Consider the following 20930-nt stretch of genomic DNA (forward strand, 5'->3'; position numbering starts at 1 on the left):
AAGAAAACTTGAAAAGGCTTTTCCTATAAGATAGCAACATGTACTATAAAATATCAGCAATTAAAGTCAAGCTTTGTGTAGGGATTATCTGTTAAGAAAGAAATGAAATCAGAATCAAATCTAATATAGAACTCCATAAGAAAATCAAATATAGAATCATAAGTGTTGGCAGTTTGATTACTCTCGTAGGTAAAAAACAAAACCAAAAACAAAAACAAACAAAAAAGAAACACTACCTCACACCATACACAAAAGTAAATCATGTTAGGTTAAATATTTAAATATGAAAGACCATAAAAGTACTGAAAGAAAGATATCTGCTACTAAAGTAAACAGCACATGCATGACAAAGTTAAGTTAGTATGAAGACATCTCGTGCATCAATAACAAAGGATCTTAGCAGGCAGCAGTTCACGGAGGGCAGAAGCACAGCAGGAAATAGTATTCATGTGTTAATAATTAGCCCACCTGATTATGAATCCTATATAACAACTTTAATCAATCAAAATAAGATGGTGATCATATATTGTTTTTATTTTTACTTGTTCATCTTGATTTTTCTTATTTCCTTTCTGTGGTCTAAGTTCCTTGAGCATCAAAACATTTGTCTTACTCTTAACCATAGAGAACAAACTGATGGTCACCAGAGGGGAGGTGGGCAGATAAGTGAAACAGGTGACGCGGATGAAGAGTACACCTGCCTTGATGAGCACTGAGAAATGTAGAGAAGTGGTGAATCACCATACTGTACACCTGATACTATTGTAACACTGTATGTTAACTCTACTGGAATTAGGGAAAAAAAAAGTCTTGCCTTAGGCTTTCTGGTACCCTCTGTGACTGCTGTGAGAGGTGGTTAATTCTTGAGAACTTCCTCCAGAGGACTTTTGTAAACAACCTTAAAGCTGTTAAGTGAGTGTTATTGAACTTGATACATTGTTGCCATTATGAAATGGTTGACAAAATGGAAGTAAAAATACTAGAAGATAATTGTAACAGTGAAGGAAACAAATCTTTTAAATATGGGCATGGAGCTGTCCAGTAAAGCCACATGATACAGTTAACTGACTTGATTTCGACTTTTTACTGAAAAAAAAACAGCAAAGGGAGAGAGAATTAAACAGTGTAGAAGATTCCGTCTGCCGCCCTACTGAAAAAGTGTATATGTTATGCCATTAAATACCTTTACACTTTGACATAAAGGATTATTTGGACTCTATAGAGTTTTTACCTTCTTACATGAGAACCTAAATTTCTGTATGTGAATCTGAATTTATAAATTGTATTTGAAGTGTTGAAATAACTCCATTCATTTGAGTTTCCATTTTCAGGTTTACTGTGCTCTTTGATTTCTTCTGTGTTTTTTGTTGTTGTTGCTGTTGTATGTTTGGGGGTTTTTTTGACCACAGAGAATCTGACACCATCTTATCTTACGTTTTGTAGGCTCCTGGATCAAGATCAGTCCCTATGCCGCTGTCAAATATATCCGTGCCAAAATCATCTGTTTCGCGTGTTCCCTGCAATGTAGAAGGAATAAGTCCTGAGTTAGAAAAGGTATTCATTAAAGAAAATAACGGGAAGGAGGAAGTGTCCAAGGTAAGGTTATGTGCCATGTTTGAATTCTCTTTTTTCCCTTTGATATTCAGAACTAGTCTTAAAAGTCCTTTTTTTCGGTTACAGCCTTATTAGAGCTACTTTGCATATCTGTAACTTACCCCTGTGAAGTGTACGACTCTTTGGGGTTTGTAGTGTATTCACACTTGTGCAACCACCACCACAGTCCATTTTACAGCATTTTCATCACCCCAGAAAGAAACTCTGCATCCGTTAGCAATTAGCCCTCATTTCCTTCCAGTTCCCCCAGCCGTCAGCAACCACTGATCTTTGTTCTCTGTCTACAACTTAGCCTCTTCTAGACATTTCATAGAAGTGGAGTCATGCGATACTTGGCCTTTTGTGACTGTTTTCATTCAGCACAGTGTCTCTAAGGTTCCATCCATGTTGTAACATTTCTCAGTACTTCAGTCCTTTTTATTGCCAAATACTCAATGTATGGATTTTATTTAGCAGTTATCAGCTGATGAACATTGTCTCGTTCCTACTTTTTGGCTATTATGAATAATGCTGCTACGAAATTCATATACAAGATTTCATGCAAACATGTTTTTCCCTTGAGGATATACCTAGTTGTGAGACTGCTGGTGTGGGAGCTCTTTTTTATTATAGCCATCCTGTTGGGTGTCCAGTCGTATCTCATCATGTAGCTATGCATTTCCTGAAGGCTAAAGATGGTTAAGCATCTTTTCATGTACTATTGGCCATTTGTAGATCTTCTTTGGGAATTTGTCTATTTAAATGATCATTTACTCCATTTTGAAACTGGATTGTCTTTTTACTATCGTAGAAATGCTTTAATAAAGTGTTTATTTTCTAGATAAAAGTTTTTATTAGATGTATGATTTGAAAATATCTCCCATTCTGTGGGTAGTCTTTTCATTCTACTTTCTTAATGATGTCCTTTGAAACACTTTCAATTTTGATAAAGTTTGATTTATTGCTTTTCTTTTAAAAAAAAAAAAGATTTTATTGAGAGAGAGCATGAGTAGGGGGAAGGTCAGAGGGAGAGGGAGACACCCCCCCACACACACACCCTCTGCTGAGCAGAGGGCCCTACATGGGGCTCCATCCTGGGATTCTGGGATTGTGACCTGAGCCAAAAGCAGGTCTGCTTAACCAACTGAGCCACCCAGGCGCCCCTGTTGTGTTTTTATTATTTTTATATTTGATGTCATATTTAGGAAACCATTGCCTAATCTTAAGGTCTTCTTAGATTTCTTGTTTTCTTCTAAGAGTTTTTAGTTTTAGCTTTTTCTTACAGTTAGGTCTTTGAACCATTTTGTTTTGCTTTGTTTTAAAGATTTTATTTATTCATGAGAGACAGAGAAAAGCAGAGACATAGGCAGAGGGAGAAGCAGGCTCCATGCAGGGAGCCTGATGTGGAACTCGATCCTGGCACTCCGGGATCACGCCCTGAGCCGAAGGTAGACGCTCAACTGTTGAGCCACCCAGGCATCCCTGAACCATTTTGAATTCGCCAAAAATGCTTTATAAATTACCTCTGTCCCAGAAAAGAAATCTGGATATTGCTGCATGTGAGCCTGTATTTGACCACATTTTAAATATATGCTCCACAAAAGAAAGCATCGGGTAGCCTTTGACTTAACTATCTCTGAGATTTTTTTTTGGAGCCAAAATAATGATTTAATTTATGTCAAATATGTGTCTGATTCCTTTAAATAATGTGCAGGTTTTTAAACCGATTTAATTTCAAAATCCAAACAGTTCAGTTTTATATTTATAAAATTAAAAAGTAAGACTTTCAACTCTCAGTATTGCTTAGCAAATATGAGCATTATGCATTATTTCTTGTATATCATTCCTGATATGTGTGTGTATTCTAATACGTAGTGAATCATTTTATGAATATACCATAATTTGGAAATCCCCTGTTGACAGGCATTTAGATTGTTTTCAGTTTTTGTCATCATAAGTAGTGCTTTAGAAAACATTGTGTACTCTTGAAGATAATTTTCTGGCAGTGAAATTGCTGGACCAAAGCAATTTAGGTATGTTTTAAATTTTGATGAATATTGCTAAAATTATCCTCCCAAAAAGTTGTGCCATTTTACTCTTCCTAGATGGTCCATGTTAAAATTTTATCTTGTATTTATAATACTGTAAAGGAATTCTTTGGAAATTATGCCATCTCTTAGCTCTTGATCATTAAAATGTTTCCTTAATACATTAAGTAATGTTTAAAAGCATTAATGTAAGGAAATTTTTCAAAAAATTTCACTTTAGTGAAAAATCTAATTTTTTGAGGATGAAAGAATATCACATATTTGCTGATTCCTTAAGAACGTCAAAACAAAACTGTACTAGGATATAAAACTTACTAACATAACCTCGAGAAAACAAAAGCACTAATTCACAAAGATACATGCACGGCTTTGCTTATTGCAGCATTATTAACAATAACCTCGATATAGCAACAACCTAAGTGTCCATTGATAGATGAATGGATAAAGATGTGTATTTACTATGTATAAACAATATATAAAATAAAATATATGAAAAGCATATATAGTTATATAATGTACACATACACAGTGGAATGTGACTCAGCCATAGAAAAGAATAAGATCTTGCCCATTTTTCACAATGGGAACGGACCTAGGGAATATTATCCTGTGTGAAATAAATCAGAGAAAAACAAATATCATATGATTTCACCTATATGTGGAATCTAAAAAAAAAAAAAACAAAACAAATAAGCAAACAGAAACAAATCCATACATACAAATTGGTGGTTGCCGGAGGGGAGGGGAGAGGAGGTGGGGGATGGGCAGAATGGGCAAAGGGGAGTAAGAGATATATGCTTCTAGTTCTAAAACGAGTAAGTCACAGAGACGAAAGGTACAGCAGAGGAAATATAGTCGATGGTATTATAATAGCATTATATGGTGACACATGCTAGCTACATTTGTGGTGAGCATTTCATGATACATAGAGTTGTCAATTCGCTAAGTTGTACACCTGAAACAAATGTACATTGAGTGTCAGCTATACATAAATGAATAAATAAATTAAAAGTTTATGTAGTTCTGCTTTTTAAATAAATTGGATTTTAATTTTATAGTGGCCATTTCAGAATTACTTTAAGCTAACCCTCACACTTAAAAATACTAAAAAATACTAATTTTTAAATACTAATTTTTAGAATTTTTTCGATTGGTAAGTAAGTGTGCCTCAAAGTTTTAATAAAATGTCACATTAATTGAGCAGCCCAGGTGGCTCAGCAGTTTAGTGCCGCCTTCAGCCCAGGGCATGATCCTAGAGATCCGGGATCGAGTCCCACGTCACTCCCTGCATGGAGCCTGCTTCTCCCTCTGCCTGTGTCTCTGCCTCTCTCTCTCCCTCTCTCTCTCTCTCTCTCTGTGTCTCATGAATAAATAAAATCTTTTTTTTTTAAATGTCACATTAGTTGGGATTCCTGGGTGGCACAGCGGTTCGGCGCCTGCCTTTGGCCCAGGGCACGATCCTGGAGATCCGGGATCGAATCCCACGTCAGGCTCCCGGTGCAATTTTTTTTTTTTTTAAAGGGTGTTGTTGCTATCTGTTTTACAGAGAAGGAAACCGAGGCACAGTGAGGTTTATTTTCTTTTTAATTTAATTTATTTATTTATGATAGTCACAGAGAGAGACAGACAGAGACATAGGCAGAGGGAGAGGCAGGCCCCATGCCAGGAGCCTGATGCGGGACTGGATCCCGGGTCTCTAGGATCACACCCTGGGCCGAAGGTGGCGCTAAACCTCTGGGCCACCAGGGCTGCCCTGAATTGATATTTACATAATTGAATATTCTCTTTATAGTAGTCATTGTCAGGTTGTGAAGATGCTCTAGGTTTGATTTAATAGCATTGTATAGATAAATGCAGTTTTTGTTTCAGTAGTTAATGGTTTCAGCCTTCACTTGGTTGTTACAGAAAAAAAATTATATATTTTGAATCTTGCCTAATTTTATCATACTCCATTTTTCCCTCTGACAGTGTTTCTAAAAACTCTGAAACAAAGCCCAGAGTAAAAACAGTAAATAGTCAAAATCCGTTGTAAATAAGAATATATTTGTTCTTTTTCTTAGCATTGCAGTCTTGCCTAAGTGATTAATATATAAAATTTTATTTGTTGATCTTATTTGTTGGCACACAGATTAGGAAAATGGAATAAGATTTATCTTTACGGCTGAAGCAGAGTATTTAGAGTCCACTGTGACAGAAGCTCTGCTTCTGTTTAATTAGCATGACATCAGAAGCACTAAACTATAGGTTCTTTATTTGTTTTTTTTTAAACTTTTTTTAAAAAAGATTTTATTTATTCATGAGAGACATTGAGAAAGAGGCCGAGACACAGGCAGAGGGAGAAGTAGGCTCCATGCAGGGAGCCTGATGTGGGACTAGATCCCGGGACTCCAGGATCACGCCCTGTGCTGAAGGCAGATACTTTACTAAACCACCCAGGCATCCCTAGGTTCTTTATTTGTAAGGACACTGGAATAATGAGCTCTAAGGCCTTTCTGGGTCCTAAATACGGTTTCTGTGATGATAGTTTCATTTCTATTTCTTATTTTTGCCTCTCAAAACAATGCATTAGAACCAAGCCAAGTAGTCCTACAAAGATGGTTACCAAAACAGTTTTGAATTCTATTAACATCCTTTATGGAATAGTTTTGAATTACATTTTGAATTATATTAATATCTTTTATAGGATGGTAATAGAATAAATCTCTTTATTAGAAGTTTTGGGGGGCACCCCCGGTGGCGCAGCGGTTTAGCGCGGCCTGCAGTCCGGGATCTGATCCTGGAGACCCAGGATCGAGTCCCGCGTCGGGCTCCCTGCATGGAGCCCGCTTCTCCCTCTGCCTGTGTCTCTGCCTCTCAGTCTCTCTCTCTCTCTGAATAAATAAATTAAAAAAAAAAAGAAATTTTGGGTAATCTGTAAAGGAAATGGAAAACATGGTTCTGTTCCTGATCTCAGAAAAACTAAAATAGAGAATGGACAGAAAAATCTATACCTGCGAGTATGTGATTTTACTTTTCTTACTAGCAAGTCAGAGTCATTTCTTTTTTTTTTTTTTTTTTTAAGTCAGAGTCATTTCTTGCACAGTTTGATCACTTCATTCAGCAAATGTTTGTTGGATGTCTGCTATGTGCCAGACACGGTGGGAGGCACTGGGGACACAGTGTTTAAAAAAAGCCCCACCCTTGAGAAGTATTATGGGAAGTGCTAACCTCGGGATACATACAGAGAGCTTTGGAACTTGTAAGACAATTTTTATCCTTAGTAGTTTGAAATAAGTTTTTTGTTCAGTCGAGACAATATGCAGAAATCAAGACAAGACTGGTATCTTTATTCTCTGAAGAATCGGGTATAATGAGATAGTAGTGGAATGTGAAGACCAGGACCATGCCACGTGCTTCTGCACGAATCAGGGGTGTGCACTGACACATGCACACGTAATGCTTGTTTGTCTTCCAGCCTTTGGAGATCCCGGACGGTCGAAGAGCCCCGCTTCCCGCTCACTACCGAAGCAGCAGCACGCGCAGCATAGACACTCAGACTCCCTCCGTGCAGGAGCGCAGCAGTAGCTGCAGCAGCCATTCACCTTGTATCTCTCCCTTTTGTCCCCCCGAGTCCCAGGATGGTAGCCCTTGCTCAACAGAAGATTTACTCTATGATCGTGATAAAGGTGAGAAGGAAATCATCCGCTTAGACAGCGGGTTTGTTGTAGGGTCTTGCTCATTATACTTTCTTTGTCTTAGACCATTACATCATTTTTTTTTTCTTTTGTTGAACGGTGGGACTGTAAAGGATTGGTTAATCTAGGTTCGTTCGTTGGTTTCCCATACCCTCCCTTCTTTGTGACTCTCACAAACATCTTCCATAAATGTGTCAGAGAAGCACAGCGCATGGTTCTAACAGCTAATGAAAGCTATCAAATGGAGTGCATACAGCTTTACATCATATAACACACAGGTTTTTCCTCGCTATTGTCCAGAGCTAATGATGGTTATGGTAGAGTTTATATTGCTCATGTCTAAAGGTAGATTTTGTGACCAGATTGACTTAGGAGGAAGTAATTTCTAGATAATTTGGTTGGAAGGATGGGTATATTTTTTAACCAAGCAGGTAAAGTTTAATAAGTACCTACCAAGATTATCAGGGGTTGTTATGGTATGTAAATGAAGTATTAACTAACACCAATAAGCAGGCAGGACCTCTGAGATTTCTTGTTCCTTGCCAGGCCTCAGCTGTCTCCCCTTACTCTCCTGTCCTTGTGTCAGGCACTGGGCCACCACTTACCCTCTCCTTTCAGTTTCTGGCCTCCTCAGACCTAGACACAGAAGGCAACAAAGATGGCCCAGCTTCTACCTTCCCAGTTGCTTCCAAAGAAACACTGAAATTATTTAATCACTCAGTTACTGCTTCTCACCACAGAAAGAAATACACCGTAGGTGACTAAAATTTTAAAACTTTACCAGGTAAAGTTTACAGAATCTTATAGGAATTTTGTGGTCCTTGTCCTGATTTGACTGTCATTCCCGCTTATTTGTTTTATTTTGAGGTATTATTACATTTAAATTGCCAGATTTTAAGTGCTCAGCCCAATGAATTTTTACATATGTATGCACTCACAAAACTACTACCGAAATCAAGACACATCATTTTTAGCATCCCAGAAGGCTCCCTCAGGCCCCCTTCCTCTCTCCATCTGGAAGTAACCACTGTTCTGACTTCCATCGCCATAATTTAATTTTTCCGTGTTACTGTATTTTACAGAAATGGAACGGTGCGTGTGTATTCTTGTGTCTGGCTTCTTTCACTCATCATTATGCCTAACTCTCTGCTGAGATGTTAAATAGAAGTTACTCTGGACTTTGTCTTCTGCTTTTCTTTCCGTGGGTGGATCTCAGCAATCTCTGCTTGCTTTTCACCCTCTCATTATCATTATCGACAAGCCTTGTGTGCTCCCTTCCTCCGTTCAGGATGTACTGAAGGCAGTGCCATGCCATAGGCATCTCTCTGCTTTGGGCGGGAAGTCTCCATTTCGTAGAATGTCAGACTAGGAAACTTTTTATTTCACCAAAGCTTGCTTCTACTGGAGCATATGACTCTAGTCACTTCCTCACAACATTTACTATGGATGTTTCACAGGAAAGCCAACAAGAAAACACCTTGTATCTAATGGGATTTCGAAGATAATCGGAGATACTTAAAGAATGGTTCTATTCATTTAGGCTACACAGGTGGTAGATGGCAAGTCTGTCTTAATTCCAAAACCTGTATTCTGTGTTCGCTGTATCAGTTGCAAGGATAAGCACGGTTCAGGTTGACCACTTTTGCTATTTATTAGCACTTGTAGTTGGGCAAAGTCAAAATAGCAGTAATAATAAGGCTAGGCAATTAATTTCTGGAGTTTTGTTTTCTTCTTTCTAAATTTAATAGTGTGAATGATTGAGAGACATTGAACCAAAAAGGAAGTGTATAGGGAGATGATAAGTGAGTTCCACTCTGGTTAACTCGGAGATTGCCTTCAGGGCCTCTGGATGACGATGTTCAATGAGGCAGATAAATACATGGTTTCTGCATTGTAGAAAGGGTACTCACTTAGATCCTAAGTTTAAAACAGTATATGTTTTTACATAGAACATAGAACATATGTACGTTTAAGGTGTACAGTGGAATGATTTGATATATGTATATATCTGCAAAATGTTTACCACAATAAGATTAGTTACCATATCCTTCACCTCAGGTAATTACCATTTTGTTGTTGTTGCTATGGTGAGAACATTAAAGTTTGACTCCCATAGCAACTTTGAAGTATGCAAGACAATATTATTAACTACAGTTACCATGCTGTACCTTAGATCCCCAGGACTTATTCTTCTTATAACTGAATGTTTGGATCCTTTGACTATCATCTTCCCATATTCTTGGCCCCCTGGCCACCACTATCTTACTCCCTATTTCTATAAGTTTGATACTTTTAAGATTCCACATGTGAGGTCATACAGTATTTTTCTCTGACTTACTTCACTTACCATAATGCCCTCAAGGTCCATTCATGTTGTTGTAAATGGCAGGATTTCCTTTTTTACGGCTGAACAATATTCGTGTGTGTGTGTTTTATTTTCTTTATACATTCATTCATTGATGGCCACTTAAGTTATTTCCATGTTTGGACTAATATGAATAATACTGCAGTGAACATGGGAATGCAGGTGTCTCTTCAAGATAGTATAATAATCTGAATTCTGACCATTTCTTAGGTAACTTAGACCTTGTTCTAAGATTTTTCCTTTTTTTTCTATATTTTCCTTTGTGTCTTCTTATTCTTCCATACAAGATGCTTGCCTGCATAATGTAAATGTATTTTTTTCTTATGTTCTTCTTGTTTGTTTTTTTTAATGTAAAATGAGAACATTGGTCCAGATTATCTCTAAGGCCAACTGTTTTTTTTCTAATAATTAAAAAATATTTATTAGTAAAGTAGGGTGATAATCCCTACCTGATATCATTATTGGGGTGAATGAGATATTGTAGCAAAGTACTTATTAGCACAACCATTGGTCCATAATAAACAATAGATTGTCCTGGGTGTGGCTAAATATGACTTTGAAAAAAATCTCTGCAGAAATTAAGGAGATCTCAGAATCATGTTAGACATTTTTCTGTTTTCTACAAGACTATTTCAGTTTGGGAATTAAAACACTAATTTCTTAATCTACCATATTTAGCTTTGAGCGTTACTTTGTGATTAAGATTAAGCTGAAAATTAAATGACCTTATATTACAATGAGAAGTTCTTAAATAAATCAAGTACTCTGTAAAGAAAAAATTAAAATAACATCTGCTTTTATATATACATGTATGTTTATATGTACACACATGTATGTATTTTAGGATCAGGAATGGAGGCTTATGTATTCAACCAAGTTTATACTTCCAGTTTAAAAAACATTTGTTGAACATAGACTGGATGTCAGGTACCCCACTGAGAGTAGAGAAATAGAGTTGAGTAAGATGTGATATCTATCTGTCTTTAAGGAATTTATGGTCTAATACGGAATAATAGCAGTATAAACAAATGATACACTATTATATAAGTGTGTATACAAGTATGTTCAGAATACTAAAGGTACAAAAGAGGGAGTTGTTTGATAGTTTCTGAAACCTACATATGTCATTTAAACTATAGAAGAGTCTCTTGACTCATTACTGTTCGAATTTTGTGTTTTCTTTAAAGATACTAATTCAGTCTTATAATTTGCACTTTCCAAAAAGAAAAAAATGGAAGTTATAGATTTTGAATAGGTTGTATTATTAACTATGAAAATAGAATTGATACTGTAATTTTGTAGTCAACTAGAATATATGTGGAATACCTACATATTTTGCAGTTATGCTAGAGAAATTTTTTTCTGTGCTAGAAAAGCTAGTTCAGACATTGTTAGGCACCTGGATAGGTATGCTCGAGAGGAGAGGGGGATAGCCATTATGAATGCATGCTCCCATGAGAGATGTACTGCTGGGCTGATTATTTTTCTATCACTCATCTGCAATATACTTATCCTTTTTCTGATTTTGCTAACATTATTTCTTCCTTTTCTTCATATATATTCTTTTCCATGAACCATATATAATTTGAGACCTATAAAATAATTTTAGTTAATTAGCATATTGATTTTTCTTTTCTTCTTTCTTTTCTTTTCTTTTTTTTTTTTTTTTTTTTTAAGTATATTGGTTTCTCTTTGGCTATTTCAATTGCAGTACTAAGATGAAAACATTCTGACTATTGAGAAAGGTCCAGCCATTAAGAGATTATTTTCAGGTTTGGGATTCCTTTTTTCTTTTTCTTTTTTTCTTTTTGGTAGGTTTTTCCAGTAACCTACAGACTAGAAGAGTAGCCTGGTCACATGTATAAGCTTGTCAGATTCACTAACCTAGTAACCACCATAGTTCCTACATTATGATCCATGTGGAGAACTCAGGATCCAGAATAAGAACTCTCATCTTGACATCCTCAGAATATACCCTAAGAGTTAAGCTAATTTTTTTTTACATTATTGTGCCCAAAATGCAAGGGAGAAAAATAGTCCTTTATCTAATACAGATGGCAGCATCAAAATACTCTTTTAGCAGCTCTGCCAGCGTTCCTAATGGTAGTCAGAGTGGAGCTGGGCAGGCCACAAGATGTAGACTTGAGCCTGCCACTTATAGTTGATCTTTGGCACAGTTCACTTTGGCGGTTCTCAAATTCTGCAGTTTTGCAAGATATTGTGGAAACATTGATTATTCTAATTATGAAGTCAACTGAACCATTCTACTCAGGCCAACTACTAACAGTTATATTCCAAGAGTTCATAAATTGGGTACTTGGAACTTAAACTGTATTTTCCCACAAGAACAACGTATGTTATGTGGATGGAGATTCCCAAGGCCGATGCATAGAAACCTATTTACCTCATACCATGATTAACTCATAAATGTTAATATTCCCAAACTTTGAGTGTTAGGACTGAATACCCCCTGGTTGCAGGGGAGAAAAAAAATAAAGTATTATCTTGTTTTTTCTGGGTCTAGGACTGCCCCTAGTCAGACTTTTGAAAGAGACTCTTTTTGACATCATCTTATTCCTTTCTACTTACATTTTAATTTGATTTGCATTTATCTCTAAGGGCTCTTCTTTGACCTTTGCCCTTAACAGACTTTAACCCTCTATCTTCTAGAGAGCCCGTAATCAGCTGAGATTTTGTGGTACTTTTCTTTTTGTGTTTTATATTGTGAAAAGATATATGTTGGGTATACTTTTAGCCACTACATTTTAAAATCATTGCTTTTGAGACTGAGGCTATTTCTCTATCAAAAGATTCTCCTCGTATAGTTCTAGGATGCCTTATTATTCTAGAACAACCTCTTGGCTGTAAAATTACAAAGAGTATAGAGATAATAACGCTGGAATTATTCCATAGGTTAATGATGACCTATTCCAGAATCCTGTCCCTACATCATCTCCGTGTTTCTCTCTTTCAAGATAACATGTAAAATCATGTATATTCCCATTGGCTGACAGCACATGAGAAGCATCCAGTGAATTCCTGCTCCCATCCTTTAGGGAAATCTTCACAGTTGCACCAATGGCAGTGCTGTGCTAGCACTCTGGGGATGATGAGTCGTTCTTTATAATTCAGAACGAATTAATAAATATATATCTCCATTCTAATAGTTATAACCCAGAGTCTAGAATAGAAACAAACCAAACATGTATTAACATGCCTGCAAATGTATATTTCACATAATCTACTATTATCTACTTACTAGAATATAAGCTCCAGCAGGATCGGGTAACTTCATTTTGCTCATTGTTTTATCCTCCACAGGTAGAGTAGGGCCTACTAGCATGGGGTGTGCTTAGCAGGGATTCTTTTGAATATTCCTTTAGGACATTTTTTTTTTACGGTATGTCCATTTTTTAAGGGTATACTTTTATAGCTGTGTTGAACATCAGTATCTTTGTCTTTAGGTTGTTAAATAATATGTGTTAGGCTTTTGAATGTTCAGGAAGGGCATGATAAGGCCCTCCTCTGCTCCTCCTCCTCCTCCTCCTCCATCGTCACCAAAAAAACAAGACAGGAAAGAGAACTAAACAACTAAGATTAAATAATCTTTAATTAAATTAATTAATTTAGTGATAGGCCTTTGGTGGGGAGGAAGCCATGAAGTTCTAATTCTCTGTTGAAATTCTGGGAAAAGAAGTAAGTGCTAAAATCCATCTCCTTTTCCACTCTTATCATGACTAGGGAGCAAATAGGGTATCAACTAGGCCAGAGGAAAGGGGGAGGTATTTATTTTTTTCTCCCTGTTATCTTCTCTGCTGAGGAAATATCAACACATATGGGCTGTCCTTACACTGTATCTCCTTGTGAGGCTGATACAAGGCAAGCCTAATGAAGCCATTAGCTGAGCTGTAAGATTTTAATTAGAAGCATGTCATGTTAGACTGGAAGGAACTTGATTGATCATCTGGTTCCCTCCTCCTATCTCCAGTGAGAGCACTAGAGTTGAGATCAATCATCAAAACTTAGTGAGACAGAGAGCCTAACCGTAAGGAGCTCCAACTCTGGTGCAGCCAGGTGGAATCCCTGCTCTGCCACATACTAATTATGCACCCTTGGGGCAAGTTACTAAACCTCTCTGCATCTCAGTTTCTTCATCTATAAATTAGGGATAATGATGGTACCTGCCTCATGGGATTGTTCCAATGACTACATGTGCTCAGGTGATTTGACTCTTGTCATTTCTTGTAATATCACTGCAATCCTGTGAGTAGGGACAGTATTAGTGTTTTTAAGAAAGGGCAATCTGAGGCATAGAAAATGAAGTAACTTAAAAAAAAAAAAAAGAAAATGTACTGTAACTTTCCTAAATTCTTTGGAGTTCAACAGTGATCTTCTATAGGAACCTCATATGACTACTTGCTGCCCTTGCAGAAGGAATAGCCTTATACAGGCATTCAGCTGTGAAAGGGCCTGGTGTGTGGAGAACAGTCAGAAACTGTGGGTTTCTGAGGTGCGTGGTGGGGAGTAGAGAGCAGTCAGTAGAGAGGTAGAAAGGCCATTGTTTCATAAGGGACCTGGTAGGCCTTGCTAAGAGAAATGAAGGATCAAGCGAAGATCTTTGTCAGCTAAAGGGATGTGACCAGCTGTATCTTTAAAGGGTCCCACGCAGGTGGAACTACGCACGTGGAGAGAAGCAGCAGAAAGACAAGGTGCTGTTTGAATAGTTCATCCTGTGGTCTCCAGACTTGATTTATCACCCGCCTTTTCAGCAGTTTCATCTGTTTGCCTGTTTCTAAGTTATGTATGTACTTAATTCAAACCACAAACTAAATATGTCCTAGCAAAGCATACTTTATTCTCCAAGATAGAAAGCAAGTATATAGGAATGTTCTAATATTCCTGCTGTCAGCAGATTGTTCTATGCCCCCATATTGGGAAATCACAGTTGCAGGGCAGAGCAAGATTGGGGGTGCAGAGGACTTGTGGGACAGGGACTAAAGAGGAGTCCACAGCACCTGGTGCCTGGTAGATGGAACGAGGTGAGGGAGAATGAATGAATGGCAGGTTCCAGTAGCATTCTAGTTTAGGAGATGGAGGGCACTGAGTATCAGAGAATGAACAGGCTCTAAGGAGAAAACAGGAATAAGTTTATGATTCCATGTTGGTTTCTGCCTCAAGACATTATACCATTCTTCTTTAGCAAGAATTGGGGTGGCCGAGTAAATACGGAGTTTTACATAATACAGTACGACAACATTTAAAGCATTTTGCTTTGCCTTCTATTGTGTACATAGTTAATTTTCAGTAAATATTTAAGTGAGCATTTAAAGTCACAGTGATTTTATTAGAAGTGTTTATTTTTCCCTGTTAGGATACTTTTTAGGAGCAGATTAATGTGAACAGCATATTTTAGTTTTTTGAAAACTAATGTCCCTGGAAAGATTTCTGTTTAAAAAGCTCAAGAATATGAAAACTAAGATTATGTCAGAATGATTTTCCTTAGATCCCTAATTATTTTTCAAGATATAAAATACTCTGTATTATCTGAAATTTATTTTCAGCTTAACCACTGTGATTTATATTTACAAGACACAGGATTTTAATCCATAAATTGGTTTGAGGACTGTGTGCAATGAAGTACTTTGCTTTCATTTTTAACTGCCATGTCAGATAGTCAAATTCAGAGTAAGTATCAATGACTCCAAGTCACATTTGGAGGTAATAATAGGTCCTATTCTGCATATCAGGATTATGATTGTGAAAGAAGTATTTATTGTGAGTACACAAAAATAAAGGATTATTATTATTATTATTATTAAATAAATGATTTGTTTGCTTAATTTACAAATTCTTATCAATTCAGTGATTACTTGGGGAACAATAAGCAGTTAAAACACCTCCCCCCATATGACAGATATCCAATTAATGGCACCAGACGTTTGGAATCTAAGTTAAGCCCAGTATTCAGAACACAATCTTATTTGTGCAAAAATATACATAGTGAAGGTTATGATGGTAGTTTTCCCTCCTTACCCTTTACTGAATGCTGGTCTAAGGGAGATCTCAGCTATAGCTGGTAGTCTTGTTTTATTAAAATTTTGTAACCCTCTCATAAAAGGTTGACTTTGAAATTTTAGAGACACCTTAGAGACTATTTGTAAAAGCCAAGTTTTCTCCTCACTCATTCCCAATTTGGTCTTGGAGTTAACGCATCTTCAATACAATCGTAATAACAACTGGTTCCACATTCTGTTGCCAAGAAAGGCTATGCAGTTTTGTGTTCCCTCCTGATTTCATTAGGCCATCAAACCACACTACAGCTCATAATTTCATTTCCTGAAGGAAAAGAAGTAATCTTAATACTAGAGTAGTAATTGTTTAGGTCCTATTTGGTCAATCATATTTCTAATCTAATTCTATTGGCTAACCTTAAATTATACTCCTCCTCTGTCATGGAGTATAGTTTTGATGGAACTCTACCCTCACTTACCCAGGCTCTTACTCTACTGTGAAGATAGAATAAGAAGGACATTCTACTGGTTAGGTCTCTGTAGAGGAATCCATAGAATCTGTGCTTTAGGCATTCATTTCATTTTCATTTCCAGATAATAGATTTCTATATGCTATAGGACGTCCTTATAAACTGGCAGAGTTCATGCCAGGCAGTCTAAACTGGGGAATCTGATATTGCAAATATTACCCCACTTCCCCACCAGATACAGAATCTTACCTTTATGTAGCCAAATAGAAGTAGAATGTGCAGATCTATTAAAAATAACTTTCCTGATGAGAGAAGGTAGAATAGGCACTTAATTTCTGAATGGTTCATCATTTTAAATTTGCAAACTAGGAATGGTATGTTCTTTCTACTGCTACAGTCATTTACTGAGAGCTCACTGTGTTTCAGGCACTATCCTAATTCTTCTACACATATTTTTCATAGCTATCATACCAGTAGTTTCATTTTACAGTTCAAAAAAGGGATCAGACTTTTACCTAGGTCATGGTGTTAGGCCTGGTAGAAAGCAGGCAAGGTAGCCTGACTCCAAACCAGTGTTTTGACCTTTTCGTGATTGGTTCTCAAATCAGGCGTTGCTTTAAAAGCATTTGGGGTTTTACAAAAAGAAATAAAAATAAAAATAAATTTTAAAAAAGCACATGCTGGGGAGGAGCTCTACAGCTAATTAAATCAGCATATCTTAGGGATGAGGTCTGGACAATAGTATATATGTTGGTATTTTTGAAACATTTCTTGATGAGTCTAATGTGAAACCAGAGTTAACTGCTGCTCTATAATTACAGAGCTTGTTTTAGTACTAATTTCATTTAATTTAAGTGATCTGATAGTAGGAGATAAAGCACATTGGAAAACTTAGGGCTAAAACTCAACCATGGCAAAGATTTTACATACCTACCCACAAGATGACTTATCTGATTTTTTTTTTTTTTACTGGAATTGTGGGCCAGAAATATTTAATATACCAGAAATAATGAAGGCCATTATAAAGGAGAAATTTAGAAAACTCTTAAACTATAAAAGTACATGTAGTTAAAAATAACTGTTTTTATATGGAATTCCATTATTTAAAACGTCTAATTTTCTTCCAAGCTTTATTTCATTATCATGAATTTAAAAATATTTGACAAGCTGCTTGTATTTTAATGGTAAATATAATATATGTGTATAAGTATGATCTGTTAAAATAGCCAATAAAATATTTCTGTACCCCTGATTTTCAGAGTTGGGTGATTCTTTATAAAGATAGATAAGATTGTTATAAATACAGAAATAATCTTCTTTGTTACATCTAATTTTATTGACATTGGCTGTGATGTTTTAAGAACATAAAGTAACATTTAATGTGAACTACATGTCTAGTTATTTCCTACTGAGAAATAACAGAATGTGAAAATTTATCATGCTTGTGAACAGAAGGGATTGAATTAAGATTACCGTGAGACTTCTCATTTTGAATCTCCTGAGTGGGCATCTTTACCTCACATTTCTGTTCCTTTACTGAAAGGTTTATTAAATTCAATACAGAGTTCTAAATGAATCAGATTCCAAGTCTGAAATGGATAGAATAGATTGTTCATGTGAGTTGTTTTTATTTATTTTTTTTAAGATTCATTTATTTTAGAGTGTGAAAGAGTGTAGGGGGAGGGGCAGAGAATCTTAAGTAGACTCTGCGCTGAACATGAGGAAGAAACACTAATTTATTGTAGATGTTAATAGGAAGATAATCAGTTTTGTAGATTATCAGGGCTTGACCTCATGAGCCTGAGATCACAACCTGAGCTGAAACCAAGAGTCAGATACTTAATGACTGTGCCACACAGGTGCCCCTATCTGGGGTGTTCTTAAATCATGCCATTTTGTAAAGCAAAATAATACCTTGTATGTTAGAACCCTTAAAAATGTCACAGAATTTTAGTTAGGAGTGATAATTCCTTTAGTTATCTAGAAACTCAGAAAGGCAGTTGTGTTCAGTTATACAACTAGTAACAGAGCTGAACCCACAGATGAGGTGTCTCCATTCCCTATTCCTCTTTGTCATCTTCCAGATTGCATACTTATCTGAGGGAAAAACTCCAGTTGGACAAATCTGTTGATGGTTTCAATTTTTTTTCAAGCCTTTTTTTCTTTCCAGACCACCAAGTGTTCAAATGTGTATGTGTGTGTGTGTGTATGTGTGTGTGTGTGTGTGTGTGTATATATATATATATATATATATATATATATACTCAACACCACCACAAACTCCCAACTTTTTTAACTGAACAGTCATATAATAGTACTGAATACTGTCTTTCTAGGATAGCAGCATGTTTATTTTTTATCTAACATGAATCAGCACCACCCCCCCCCAAAAAAAAGAACAAGAGTGTTTAAGTGGGTAAAACTGTAAAAATATAAGCCTCTGAAATTAAAAAAAATTTAGGAAGAAACACTAATTTATTGCAGATGTTAATAGGAAGATAATCAGTTTTGTAGATTTCCCATCTAGCTTTAAATTCTGCGAGAGCCTTGAAGCCATTAATAAAGTCATGAGAGGAATCCTGCGGTAGGTCTTGTGACGTCATAGAGTAGAGCCCAGAAGACTGCAGCTGTGGCCAAGGTGACTTTTCTGACTTGCTCCTGAGGCGAGTCCTCACGGCTGTCAAGTCCATGGCTTCAGGCTAATTGTGCCCTCCCTGGGGACTGCTGTCACCAACAGGAAGGTCCACGGAAGCGTCATGGGTCACCTCCACTTGGTCTCGCATTGCCTTTACAGGGCTTGTTGCTGCTCGGATGGGAAAGCGCAGCTGGGGTGTATTTTTGTATTACACGGAGCTGAAGGCCTTGTTCTCACCACTTTTTGATTGTGGACCAATCTTTTTGGTCTAGTCTCCCTCGAGTATAGAGCAGCAAACTCAGACTCTAGGCCAGCTGATGAGGTTTTGCATCCACCTAAGAGAGAAAATTATATTCTCCCTCTTGCCTACCCTTTAAGCGATAGAAGGCAAATGTCAAATCTAAGAAAATCCTTTAATCTGAATGGCACATGAAGAAACCGAATTTAATTTTAAGAACCATCCCTCCCAACAGACTATGTATAATCTGTAAGAATGCACGTAACAGTAATGATGGAGGAACTGAGTGGTGGTTTTCTAGGTTTCACAGTGATGTGGCCTTGTTATTCTGTAGGCAGTGGTTTCCCAGCCAGAATTATTGCCATATTTAAACATAAGCATGCATCTCCATTCCCAAGACTAACATAGATGCTCTTTGAATCATTCACCAAATACTCTAAGTGTGCCTCAAGAGTCTACTTTCTGAGCATATATTACAGTTCATTAATGATGATAAAAACATCCCTGTTACTCAGATTCTGAATGTTGTGCTGTGTTCTGTAGCCTAAACTAAAGCAACTCATCAAAATGGTGACAAATGTAATTATGGTGACCAATGCCATCTTTCAAAAATATACATAAAAATAATACATCTCAATAGATCGTGTGCTTAGTATTTTAGCAGTAGGGATTGGTTTGCATTAGGTCAGAATTTGTTTAAATGGGACTTTTGTATTTATACAGGTATGTTACTGACTTTAACAACTTGGCATCTTACAAAGATAATGACACATTTTGGTGGATTTGAATTTCCAAAATCCTTTGCCAGGTAGGAAAGGGAGAAATTACATATAGGTTTTATGACTTTTAATGAATAGACCATTTTCTTGGTCAAAAATATGAAGAAAACATGTTAGGTAGAGATGCTTTTAGATTTCTCATGCTTCTAGTAGCAAAAAGTACAAACTGCTGGAAAATTATTTTACATAAACATTTTAAAGGCAAAATTCTGAGCAAATTCTGTTTTTCATAGTGGGCTAAGGGAAAAGGACATTATGTGTCATAAACCTGTTTTGTCACCTGCATACATTTATTCATGGTGTTTAGTAAAAGTAAGGTTTCTGCTAAGAACATTTGTAATGAAGATCATTCCGCGTACTAAAATTTTCAATTAAATTGGTTGGACATTGAGAAAACATAGAGGAGCCTGTATTATACTCTCTTGTAATTCTTTTTGAATGATTTATACATATTACCCCATTCATTTACATTTTGAAATACATACTACTGTATTTGTTTTCAAGATTATAGCCCTACCTTATTCAAAATGCAGTTACTCGACCAAAATATCCTCTTTTTATGTTCTGTGGTACAGCAGATTACTGTTGCATCAAAGCTTTTATTTCTTAGAAATGTACTACATGAGAGTGTTAGTAATAGCTTTGCAATAAAGGAAGCTCTGTGGTGGAAGCAAAGGGGCCATAGTGGATAAACTGTGCAAAAGGCTGCTTGTTTGGAAATCAAACTTAATTTAAAAGAGCTTTCAATCACTAGTTAATATAACTGCTTTAAATTTACAGACAGTGGGAGTAGCTCACCGTTACCCAAGTACGCTTCATCTCCCAAACCAAACAACAGCTACATGTTCAAACGGGAGCCCCCAGAGGGATGTGAGCGAGTGAAGGTCTTTGAGGAAATGGCGTAAGTAATGTCTTTTCTATCAGCTGGGATCTGCAAAGCTGTAAAGCTTTTTATTGAGACCAGTTGATTACAGATGAATCAACTACTCCATCCAGCTGATAATGTGTTTCAAAACCAAATTATGAAAAGAGAATTGAATAGGCTGAAGGGATCTTAGTGGAGTATTGGAAATACATAAGCTAATACAAAGAAACTTGGAAATTCTTCCCTGCTGCC

General features: G+C 36.6%; 1 protein-coding gene across 2 annotated transcripts in view; it reads left to right on the forward strand.

The window, feature by feature from the left end:
* GLCCI1 (glucocorticoid induced 1) overlaps positions 1–20930 on the forward strand; it is a 100318-nt gene that overhangs the window by 75416 nt on the left and 3972 nt on the right. For both annotated transcript variants that reach the window (XM_038556906.1, XM_038556907.1), the window contains exons 5-7: positions 1444–1596; positions 7096–7306; positions 20594–20714. In XM_038556906.1, coding sequence (XP_038412834.1) covers positions 1444–1596; positions 7096–7306; positions 20594–20714 — 485 coding nt within the window. The remainder of the gene's footprint in view (positions 1–1443; positions 1597–7095; positions 7307–20593; positions 20715–20930) is intronic.

Source organism: Canis lupus, chromosome 14 (assembly GCF_011100685.1).
Source record: "Canis lupus familiaris isolate Mischka breed German Shepherd chromosome 14, alternate assembly UU_Cfam_GSD_1.0, whole genome shotgun sequence".
Lineage (NCBI taxonomy): Eukaryota > Metazoa > Chordata > Mammalia > Carnivora > Canidae > Canis > Canis lupus.